Source organism: Cajanus cajan, chromosome 10 (genome assembly GCF_000230855.2).
Source record: "Cajanus cajan strain Asha chromosome 10, NIPB_CcT2T_4, whole genome shotgun sequence".
Classification (NCBI taxonomy): domain Eukaryota; kingdom Viridiplantae; phylum Streptophyta; class Magnoliopsida; order Fabales; family Fabaceae; genus Cajanus; species Cajanus cajan.
In genome coordinates, this window is record NC_138526.1 from 4550565 (window position 1) to 4563183 (window position 12619).

The following is a 12619-nucleotide window of genomic DNA, read 5'->3' on the forward strand; positions in this document are numbered from 1 at the left end:
AACCTTCAAACAACAAATTTGGGAACTCCTCAGAAGCCCCTTTGCTCTTACATCACTCGGTGCTTGGGGGGCAAGTGTACTGGCCAGCCGAGTTGCCGACTTGTCCCTCACCAATTTGCTGACTCGGTCAAAGGTTTACCAGCCTAACCAAGCAGTAAGCTCATTATTGCCGAGCTCCTCAGCCTGACCATGAAACATGGACATCGGAACACCACATTGGCCCAAAGAGGCCACGTCATCAAACAAATAAAAATACAATCTTGTCACCACGCCGCCCACACGTTATGGGAACGAGGTGACGGTTATGACACATGGCGTCATGACAAATAGGCGTACGCGAAAAGTCACGACCCCTTGTCGAGCTCGGTCTTAACTCCTCGACTTACGGTCTTCGGAGCTCAGGGGGCTAGTGTACTATCCGTACCGCTATGCCGAGCTCGAGCTCGGCATCACAGCGCGGAGTGACCTCGGACACGCGCTAGGCGACATCGGCTCGCTATCCAATTAGGTCATAAACTGATCTCGGGCTCAAGGCCCAACAAATTACCCTAATACACACAAAGGTACGTGCATTACTTATACGAGACTCATATTCACACAAACGCTAACTTTAGCATCGGAGTCTCTTTTGCAGGTACCATCCCCATCTTGGAGCACCAGCGTACCCGTGAAGGAGGTTCACCGATCTTACCTGGCGGATCAGCTCTACAGCAGATTTCTGGTAAGAACACTAACATAATATCACTAACAATCCTATATAACATCTAGGATGTTCACTTAATATTTTAGTAAACAAAAGGTGTTCAAAACAAATGATCATAAAAAAAGGAACTAAAAACAATAGTTTCAATTTTAGACGAATGGAAGAAAAAAATTATACAGGAACTAAATTCAAAACAAGCTAATTTTACATGGTCTAAACATTTTAAAGCTTTTTTACTTTATTTTTGTCAAAAATTTATAATTTATAATTTTAAATAAAATATCATCTTATAAGTGCTTAAATAATGATACATCAAAAACACTTTAAAATTGTTTAAGTATTTGTTAACATGTATATCAAAATGTAATAACTTATTAAATTTTAAGCAATTATAACATAAGTTCTTTTTATAAAAGAACTTATTAAAGAACATCTTACATAAAATGTTTCTCCAAACAAATCCTAAATTAGTAATGTACTTTAAAAATTAAACATAAAAATCAATGTATTATTATCACAAGAACTTCAAAATATAGACGAATGATTTTTATTATTAGCTCAATTGATAAAAAAAAAAATTAATAGTGATCTGCATATTTTCAACATGTTTAATGTTGATCCAAGAAATTTAATCATTGATTAAAAAATGAAGAAAGGTAAAGATTTCTCTTTGAATGAATTATTAATTAGAAAGGAAAAATCATTGATTAATTTAACATAAAAATTCATATGGCATGGATTACAAAGCAAGAAAAACGTGAGTCAGTGCAGGAAAATATACAATCATAATTTTAGAGGTGGGGTGGATGAACCAGATCCTCAAGCCGGCTTAAATCTGAATAACTATAACAAAAAATTTTTTTAGATCTTATAATTATGTTTAATTATCTAGCTTAGTCCGTAAAGTATGTGAATTTGTCGGACTTAATTTGCGGACTTTATTAATTAATTATTATTATTAATTATGTATTTAGATTTTAAAATTATTAAGATATTAAAATGTTGGTGTGTATTTATCTTTTGAATTATTTTTAAAATATTTTGATATTTTTATTGTTGAGAACTTGAGATTATTATATAAATATTGGTAATATTTTTAGTCTTAAGACTTTAATATTTAATGTTTAAGATCATCCTAAATATTGATACATAGGTTTTAGCTTTAAAAATATCATGTAATTTTATGTATTATTAATTATTTAAAATATCTTTTTCAAATTATTATTTGAACCTATTAATTGGTTCATTATTAGGGATGATAACGGGACAGGTCGAGTACGAATTTCATGATACCCGTCTTCGTTCATGCGAGTCAAACTCATCCCGTCCTCGTACTTGTACCCGTAGGATATATAATTTTCATCCTTACTCCCGTCTCTGTTGGGTATCGAGTATACATGTACTTGTACCCGTACCCATCAAATATAAACTTAAAAAAGATATTTATTTTGCAGGCTGAACTTATACAACTCATTTAAAATACGAATTTTATGATTTAGACCTTATTTCGAGTCACATTTAAATACGAACTTTGTGATTTAGACCTTATTCGAGTCAGATTGGTTTGTATACCTCTACACAATTTAAAGAAAAAAAAATCAAATTCATTATATAATGGTAAATTGAATTTGTTTGACTATGTTAAGTTGAAATATTTTGTATAAACACGAAACAAAATTTAATCCAAGGAATAAAAATGTTCTATACAATTGAATATGTGATATGCAATTGTTTAATCTTGTTGCTTTGCTTTTACAATGTATGATTGACCATAATGATGATAAAATTATGCGATTGAATGATTTTGGTTTACAGATCTGATACCAGAACACCAACTCTCTTCTCAAAGTAGTTATTTTTATTTTGTCCCACTCACTTACTCAATCACGTGATAAATAATTAAATATCAATGGGGAATTGTTTTTTCAAATAAAAAATATTATGACATTCTATTTTCAGTCAATTATTACATGACATTCAAATCATCAAGGTTCAATGTATGAATATCTTGCATTATTCATGATGATCAGATTCACGACTACACTTTTTGTTTGGAATCCTTCAGCAAAGTCTAAAAAGTCAGAGTAGTAGTGGCTCAGTTAGAGACCTAGTGATGTGGGAACTCAGATGGGGTCCAATGAATTTAAGGAAAACAGATTTTGGAATTTGTACAATCCAATAGCAGTATGGACCTTCTATTTCCCATGTAGAATCAGCTTTATTATTATTTGCCAATTATTTAGACAAAAGGTGTTGTAATTCAAGAGAGACATGTTTATCTATATTCCAAAAGGCGAATTTATTTTACCATTTTGTACATAAAAATGTGCAATGTCTTCATTCCTCATTTTTTTTTTTAAACACTTAATTTAGTCTCTTATAATAATTAATAGTTTCAATTTCGTCCTTCTATAATTTTTTGTTTCAATTTGGTCCCAATAATTTAAAAAATATCAATGTGAAACTTTCCGTCCAAATTTCACAAACGGTGTTAAATGTGATGACGTGGATGTCACGTAGATGTATAGGTGGCATGCCTCCTCACCCCCTTCTTTAATGATCTGGAACGACCCGTTCTGAAACCAGAATGGTCCGTTCCACTTGCATTCTTTGTGTGTTAACTTTGCATTTGGAACGGGCTGTTCCAGATGCAAAATTAACACATAAAGAATGCAAGCGAAACAGGTCGTTCTGGTTTCAGAACGACTCGTTCCAGATCCAAGGATTGTTGTTGATTTCTTAGTTCTCTCCATATTGAAATTTTGACCAGGGCAAATTGTGAACCAGGATTGATTTTCTTTACATTTTTTAATACAGAGTATCGTCTCAATTTGGAGGAATTCAATGGTATCTTTGGATTTCAAACCATAGGGGAAAAAAACACAAGATCATTTAATCCATACATGTTTTGGGGATTGTAACAGGTCATACACAATGGTAGGCTGGTAAATGCAATTCATTTACATTTCGTCACTCTGCCATTAGAATTATGCATAAGTTTATTGCATTTACTGTTCTAGGTCGTGACGGCTCAGACAGTAAAGTACGCATAACTAATTTATTATTTATATGGCAATGATGAAAAATAGGGATAAGAAGATCAATTCTGGTGCATATTTTAATATTTGAATTTATGTTATGTTATAAATTTTTGTTTTCAATCTTTGAATCACATTGTTGCATTTTGTTAAAATGTAACACTTAAATTTAAAAATCAGTCATTGCTCCTTTAATGTAACACTTAAACATAAATATAAATATAAATCCTGGTTGACGTTCTAGAACGCCCATTCTGATGCACTCGTTGTGTGTTACATTTGCATCTGGAACGGCCCGTTTCAAATACAAAATTAACACATAACGAGTGGGATCAGAACGGGCCGTTCTGGTTTCAAAACGGTCCATTCCAGGTGCATTAAAGAAAGAGTATGGGACCTTGCCACCTATATATCTACGTGGCATCCACGTCATCTACATTTAACAATGTTTGTGAAATTTGGACAGAAAATCCTACATTGACATTTTTTAAATTATTGGGGACCAAATTAAAATAAAAAATTATAAAAGGATAAAATTGAAATTATTAATTATTATAAAGGACCAAATTAGATATTTTGCCTTTTTTTTAATAAGCCTCTAGAACCTTAAATTACACGTTTTGATAAGGGATTGAAATTCATGCATTCAAAACAGCTTGAATAAAAAAAATATATAAAAAAAACTTAGTTACAGCTATTTAGGTTTAATGGATAACGTTATCTAATAAAAACTAAAATTTTACATCGATAATATGAAAACGCATATTAATGAAATATACAATAAATATAGATATATATTATTAAAATAAAATTTTAATTTAAATTAAAGAACATCAACTATACTTCAAATATTGAACATAAATTATCTTAAATAATTAATTTTATATGAAAAATCAAAATTTTTTAAAGTCTACTTAATCTTACTTCGTTCAATAATTCATGTTCTACATCAAATTTCAAGAATCAACCATTGAATTTAAAGTTCTTAATGTATAAATCAAGTTTACAAATTTTTTATAAATTTAAAAATTATTAATACTTCATTTTATTAATTCAAATTGACAGATAATCATAAAATTATTTTATACATTAATTTGAATTAATAAAACAAAATATCAAATAATTTTTAAAATTTTTAAAATTTAAAGATTTGTTTAATGTATTAAGAACTTTAAATTCAACAATTAAATTGTTAAAAGATAATATAAAACAAGCTATTAATTAGAATAAATCTAGACAAACTTACTTCTGAAATAGACATATCTCTCTTATTTTATACATATATATATATATATATATATATATATATATATATATATATATATATCCATCCATCCATCCATCCATCCATCCATCCATCCATCCATCCATCCATCCATCCATCCATCCATCTATTGAGTCTTGTAAAGAGACATCTTATTTGTTTTAACCCACTTACTCTCTTGAATGGATCCGAGTAGAATCACTAAAATCAATCTAATAATAGAATTGAGATAATCTGTACAAAATCTTAAATTTGAACCTTATAATTTAGAGAGAAAAAAAGTAGAAACCAATATTTCATTTAACTTTCGGCTAAGAGATATTGATTTACCAAAAAAATAAAAACACCACTTCCTCCGTGGTCTACAACTTCATCTGATTATTTAAATTCAAGGTAAAAAAAAAAAAAAGGGAGCAAAGCAAGTGTACCAAACAAAATTAAACTTCAATGTTCACCATAACAGAGTTTTACATTAATGGCACTAGGAAAAGAAAACACTCGATTGAAAGTAATCTTACACCTTCAGCCTGTATACTAAGATAAAAAATCCTAAACATCACCTTAAAAGCCACCAAAGCCCAAATATTTGGCATGATCAAGTCAAGTTTTGGCCCACATTTGACCAAATTGTGAAACCAATGGTGGCTGCAACTGCCACACCATAGCACAACGGCACTAGGAAATATAAAAAGCTGTTAGACTCAAAATTTGTTTCATGCTTGAGACAAGTCCCTAACTAAGACCTATCCACTCACTAACTGTACAAGCAACCGAGGACAAGAATGCCCTTGGATATAGTTATACCACCATTATTAGAATGCACCAAACACTGATATGATGACTAATAACTACCATCCACATACACACCATTGCCATTGGTATATACATCATTTAAGGAGCCATTGGTTGATTTGAAGCCATTTCCATTTTGGTGTGCTTTCAGTTTTGGTGTGTGTCCATTACACATTCCATTAGTTAACTTGGGATGACCATTAATTGCCATAACTGTCCTCTTTGGTTCACTTGCTGCTGCTATTAATCCTGTTTTGTCAATGAGGAAGTAACATTTTAGTGTATAGAATGGAATTGTTGCTCTAAGCCTACTAGAGCTAAGTAATATATGGATCTGTTTTAATGAACTTATCTAGAAGCACTTCTAGGAGAAAAATAGAAAAAAAATTCAAAATAAGCTCTTCCATAAGTTAAAACTAACTTATGTATGAGTTAAAAGTAAGATTTTATAAATGCTAATAGAAGAGAGCTCTACAAATTAGTTTATGCATAAGTTAATTTTAGATTATGGAAAAACTTATTTCATTTTTTCTTCCTATTTTATTTTTGTAGAAGTTTTTCTATAAAAATTTACTCATAGGTCCTATAAAGAAAAGTGAAACAATAGTATTTACTCATTGTTTTTAACTAATCCTTGCATCACTAGCTATACCTGACCTTACCCACATAGATTTCAAACAGGTGAGGGAATATGACAGATTAAATGAACAACCAAGATTTCAACTAAGTTTGGAACTTCCAAGTTAAACATACAGATATACAGACACAAATTTGATTCATTCTAATACTGGTGTCATAAATAGTCTAATCAATGCAGTAAATTCCAAGTACAGTTCAACCCTAATAAGGGTACATCGATAATCAACATGATAAGAAAACCAACAGAAAGCATAATGACAAATTTGAAGGACAAAAGTAAAATTTAATAGATCATTCCATAGAAAAAGGGCTAATCAATAACCATAAGATTTCATGATTGCAATGACAACATCAATAAATGAATTTGAATGAAAGGAACATAAGCTGGGAAATGACTCTGGAGAAAATTTACCTGAGAAGAGTGGAGAAGGTTTCCCTGGTCTAGACTTGAACTCAGGGTGAAACTGAACGCCAATAAAAAAAGGATGGCTAGGCAATTCAACTATCTGCACTCATGCACATAATTACCAGAATTATAATTATTAATTTTGCATACCAGTTTCATGCCATTATACAGTTTCAAGTAAAGACTCACCTCCATGCGCCTCCCAGTTTCATCCTTGCCAACAAAAGATAGACCAGCACTCTCTAGCTGTGATATCATGTCAGGATTAACCTGTACAACATAACAATCATTGTTAGTGACTATGGTTGCATACATAAAGAAAGTTTCTGCTTATGAACACCATTCACCTCATATCTATGGCGATGTCGCTCATCAACATAGCTCACATTGCCATACCTATAAAGAATTCCATATTATACGCAATATCAACATATGATGGAGATGCAGAAGTTAGCATTTTGAAATAATACATGTGATAGTGATTTTTCTTTTTTGGCTTAAAGAATATAAATATTTTCAGTTAAACAAATCCAAGTACAAAATCACATTGAGCTTGGTTCTTGATTCTTACAATTTTGCGGATTTGCAGTCAGCAACTTCAAAGTATGTTCTTCTTGAACCAAGACGCATAGTTCCTCCCATATGAGTCTTTGAGCCCTATCCACAGAATACAAATCAGCTTAACTAGGTTCTCAGAAGGAACAAATCAATTCATGCTGTACATGAGTGCAAGAAAATATACTTCTGGCATAAATATAACACAAGGGGTCTTGGCTTCAGGATCAAATTCTGTGCTAGTAGCATCACGCAGACCAAGAACAGATCGTGCAAACTCAATGACCGCAATTTGCATCCCCAAGCAAATGCCTAGAAATGGAACATTATGTTCTCGAGCATACTTAGCAGCAAGAATTTTCCCTTGTACTCCTCTATCACCAAAACCTCCTGGAACTAGAACCCCATTAGCACCCTGCAGCACAAGTACATTTACAGAAAACCAGTTAAACAATCTATCATTTAAATACATTTAAGCAAATACATACTAGTATTACAATCCGAAAATGGAAGATAGATATTAAGTCCAGATAGTAGGAAAACCATTAAAAGACTCCAAGCAGCTTTATATGCCTTAGGATCCTGCAATAGTACATTAAACAATCATCAGAAGATTGCATAAAGCAAAACCAATAAGTCAACCAACATTTGTAGAAGAACACTACATACAGCAGAAAGATCAGTAATCACCTCTTTATAAGTAACATCTTCAAGATCCCCAGCTGGAACCCAGTCCACAGTAAGTTTACGGTTTCGAGCCACAGAAGCGTGTAAAAGTGCCTTTACAAAAAAACCAAGTATATTAGCTTATGGCATATACCAGGGTTCAGTTAATATTTTAGACCAGAATATTCAATATGCCTCTTCAATTCATGTACTATGCAAGTTGAAGAGAATGCAAAAAATGTGGAAATTATGTATTTCTAATTAGTAATTTTGGAGTAAGTTACCTTCAGAACAGAAAGATATGCATCTGAAAGGCCAGTGTATTTTCCCACCATAGCAATTCTAACCTGTGAAGCACACAATAGTTGTAAGCTCAACACTTGCCATTATTCAGAGAATCCGATACATATTGATTTTTTTTCTCTAGATGATATACTCACAGGTTCATGACACCTGTCATATACTTTTGTCCTTGTAGTCCACTCCTTCAAATTAGGCTCTGCAGCAACACTGCAAATAATAAAGGCATTAGTCGAAAGACACAAATACTTTACCTTACACCTGTCACATAACTAACAATACATAATGGATTAGATTTTTATGGGGAAACGGGGGTTATACACCAAAAAAGAACGAGTTTGTCAAACCAACCCTAGCAAGTTTAATGCTTTCAGGATCGCCTCATGTGCCTTCTGGTCCTATTTGTTACAGAAAATAAATTCAAGAGAAAAAGTTTAGAGTCTTGCATGAATTAAACCACTTAAATGGAAAAGTATGCAATTCAACTTTTACAAAACAAAAGTATCAAACAAGGAATTAGCAAATTAAACTTCATAAATATGGTTCCTGCAGTCCTTTAAAACATTCACACAAAGCTTAAAATAAACTAGAATTACTTACTTTCAATAGCAAAGGAATGTGCCAAATATTTGGAACATCATGGAGAGTAAGTATGTTTGACAGCTGCATATACAGAAGTATGTTTTTAAGAATACATGCAAGGCCTTTGTGACAAGAAAAGTCAACTTTGTCAACATTAGTATCACATTACCGGCACATGACAAAATTGAGCAAGTTTTGCCTTGACATTGTCATCAAGTTCCTGATAAAAGGACAAGTCAAATATAGATTTTTTTAGTCATTGTTACAAGGAGCCAGCAGAATAATAAAAATAATAAAAAAGACAAGAAACACACCTTCGAACTGCGACAAGCAAGAAGATTAGGGGTCAAACCTAATCCTCTAAGTTGACGAACACTGTGCTGAGTTGGCTTTGTTTTCTACATATTAAAAAATACCAAATAAGTGATTATCATACAACTTGAAAGATGCAACAACAAAATTCCAATCAGTTTATTCAGGACCAATAAATTGAAACTTAAAATTTCAATTTTACACTCACTACTCGATATATTTTATTTCTATTAAAAATGTTTCAGTGATAACATGTTTAACACCATACCGGTTCACCAACAACATGGATAATAGGAACCAGGCTGACATGAACCAAACAGAAGTTGCCAGCGCCTACAGAAAGGGGAAAAAAATATTAGCAAGAATGATTTACTGAAGCACACTAATAACCAAATTGATATATAAAAATAGAGTATGAGGTTTGAAGCATGACAAAGCATTACCTACACGGTATGAAAATTGGCCAAGTGCTTCAATAAAAGGCATGGACTCAATATCCCCTGCATGAAAGAAAAGCCATTTTATCAAATGAAATCCTTTAAAATAAAGCTGACCCCACTCTTGGTTGTTGTTTTAGAATATATGAGTTCTAGAATTTTCACAGTACCGATAATATCAATATTATTTTCTCTCACTATTAGCCAAATAGAAGTCATTTTCAATTTTTAGTTTTCTACTTCTACCTAACCCATGATTTTTAAAGTTAAAATACGGAAAATTTTGAATGGATAATTGAATTATAATAATAGTACTGAAAATCAAGTTCTATCTTAGTATTGATTAAAAGTTTCCTCTGAGTATTATTTACCTATAGTTCCACCCAATTCAATAACACATGAGTATTATTTACCTATAGTTCCACCCAATTCAATAACACAAACATCAGCTGGCCCTTCTTTCCCATCAACTGGTATCTTTGCAACACGTTCTATCCACTCTTGGATAGCATCTGTAATGTGTGGAACAACCTACAAACAAAGGAAAAGCAAAATGAAATCAAGGCACCAACAACAATTACAAAAGCTTCAAAGAGGAGAAATCAGAACCAGAATGATTAAACATACCTGAACAGTCTTTCCAAGATAATCTCCTCTTCTCTCCTTCTCAATAACAGACTACAAACATTCATAATAAAAAAAACCATTAAGAAACATCAGGAACAGCTAGCTAAAAACAAAGAAGATGTTTAAAGGGAGTGTACTCACCTGGTATATTTTTCCAGTGGTGATGTTATTGTCACGGGTTAATTTGATGTCCAAGAAACGTTCATAATTTCCAAGGTCAAGGTCAACCTTCAACAAACAAAAAAGAAAGAATAAGAATAGCAATCTCAGAAAAACAATTGTTACTACCTCTTATACTACAACTGAAATCAGTGATCATACAAATGACAAATTCAGCTGTAGTTTTGAGTAAAATGAGAAAATGAATGAAAGGAAAAAGGGAAAACACAACATAAGTAGATTCACACAATGGCTTATGGCATGTCACTGAAGAGTAACAGATACAATCTCAACCTTCCCTTGAATTCCAGAAAAGAAACTAAAAATTGGCATCCAAGTGGTTGAAAAAAAATTAGTTTATTTACCTCACCACCATCATCTAAGACAAAAACCTCCCCATGCTCGAAAGGAGACATTGTTCCTGCATCAGTATTCAGGTAGGGATCTGCAAATGATAAAATAAAAAAATAAAAAAAAATAAAAATATGGAAAAAAATAGCATTGTTTTACATAAAATGACAATTAAAGAAGACAGGATTTTGATTTCTCATAAGAGGGAAGAGAAACACTGAGCACAAAATTAAACTTGCTGCTCTTTTTTATTTTCAACATAAAAGAAGACAACACAATGCAGGATGAGGATTCAAAATCCCACAAAACCAAAGAAGAAAAACATCAAAGCAGTCACTTTGTAAATCACACACGCAAAAAACAAAATCCCCTTTTTCTTAAACAAAACCATTTCCATTCAAAAGAAACTCAGCCTGTTACATCCCTTTTTCTTACGTGAGACTCCAAATTTATATTCTGTTACATCAAAAGCACAAAAATGCATTCTCTTCTAGAATTAGGGGGAGGGGTAGTGAGAGTTCAATCTAAAGAAAGAATAAGAAGAAGAAAAATACCAATCTTAATAGAGGTAACTCTAAGGCCACAGGCCTTGAGGATCAGCCCAATACTGCTGGCAGTGACTCCTTTCCCAAGTCCACTCACAACACCACCTGTCACCAACACATACTTCATTTTTCCCACCCTTAAAGTTGGACAGTGAAACTCCTCTGCTGTTTGTCCAATGCACAAAGGCAGAACAAGCCCCCTGAAATGAGCACTATGAGAAAACAAAAACCTCCAAAACACAACCTAGGAGCATAAGAACAGACACATGCAAATATAGTGCCAATAACACCACCACTCAAGTACTAGTACTTATACTGAGACCCACTAACCCCTTTTAGCCCTCTGATAAAACTATGAATGATGACAACAACAGTACAAGAAGGAAACAATGCAAGAGTGGCGGTATCTAGTAAGTGGGGTGGTTCGGATAAGATAGCTATCTGGCATATTACATTACTACTACACACATAGATATCATAAGCAAAGGAAAATGGGAAAAAATAGAAAAAGGTTGGAACTTTGAAGAACCCCACAAGGGAGAGAATAATGAGGAACCTTGTTCACAATGACGGGGTTTACAAGGTTCTTCCTTTCACTGCTTTTCTGGGAACCAACCCCCTTTTGGCCCCAAAGCCTTTCTCTTTATAGCCCCCCAACAAAGAGAGGGAAATATCCACTTGCTGCCTCTAAAAACGGCTCAATCAACCCACAAATGGGAAAAACACTTGGAGGGATTGTGTGGTTAGGATTGTTATGTGACACAAAATGGGGTTTGGACTTTGATCAAGATGAAGAAGATGCTTTTTGGGTTTGCCTCTATGTTTAACAAGCATCAAAATGTTGTATTCTACTCTCTTCTCTATCTCTCTCTCTCTTGCTCTTCTTGTTCTTGTTACAGGCGGCGGGTGAACATGGAAGATGGCTTCACCTTTCAACTTTAAAAAGAAGCATCCATGCCCCAAAAAAAAAAAAAAATTAAAAATTAAAAATTAAAAATAAAAATTGAAAATTTACTCCTCCTTTATTGGTTTGTTATTGGATTAGGTAAATAAAATAAAATAAAAATGAAAAAAAGGGAGGACTTTCATTTTTGTTTTTGACGCAATCATAAAATCAACCAAGAATTAGGAAAAGTGTGGTAGTTAGTTGCGTTGATGGGAGAAAATTTTGTCAGGTCTACCGTACTTATTATTTTGTGGACTTTGTCAATGTATTTATGCAAAATTAATACAAATTATTAAT

The 12619-nt window shown here is 32.7% G+C and overlaps 1 protein-coding gene across 1 annotated transcript; it reads right to left on the minus strand.

Moving 5' to 3' along the window:
* Positions 1–5428: 5428 nt before the first annotated feature.
* Positions 5429–12312, minus strand: LOC109817809 (uncharacterized). Its single transcript, XM_020383149.3, has 22 exons — positions 11933–12312; positions 11386–11576; positions 10846–10925; positions 10463–10549; positions 10322–10372; positions 10108–10225; positions 9701–9757; positions 9526–9590; positions 9260–9343; positions 9115–9165; positions 8964–9026; positions 8715–8761; positions 8504–8573; positions 8348–8410; positions 8088–8177; positions 7941–7979; positions 7585–7812; positions 7414–7499; positions 7190–7238; positions 7032–7112; positions 6849–6942; positions 5429–6046 (listed from the first exon to the last, which is right to left on the minus strand). The coding sequence occupies exons 2-22, from the start codon at positions 11501–11503 to the stop codon at positions 5847–5849; spliced, it is 1821 nt and encodes a 606-aa protein (XP_020238738.1). The 5' UTR covers positions 11504–11576; positions 11933–12312; the 3' UTR covers positions 5429–5846.
* Positions 12313–12619: the final 307 nt, after the last annotated feature.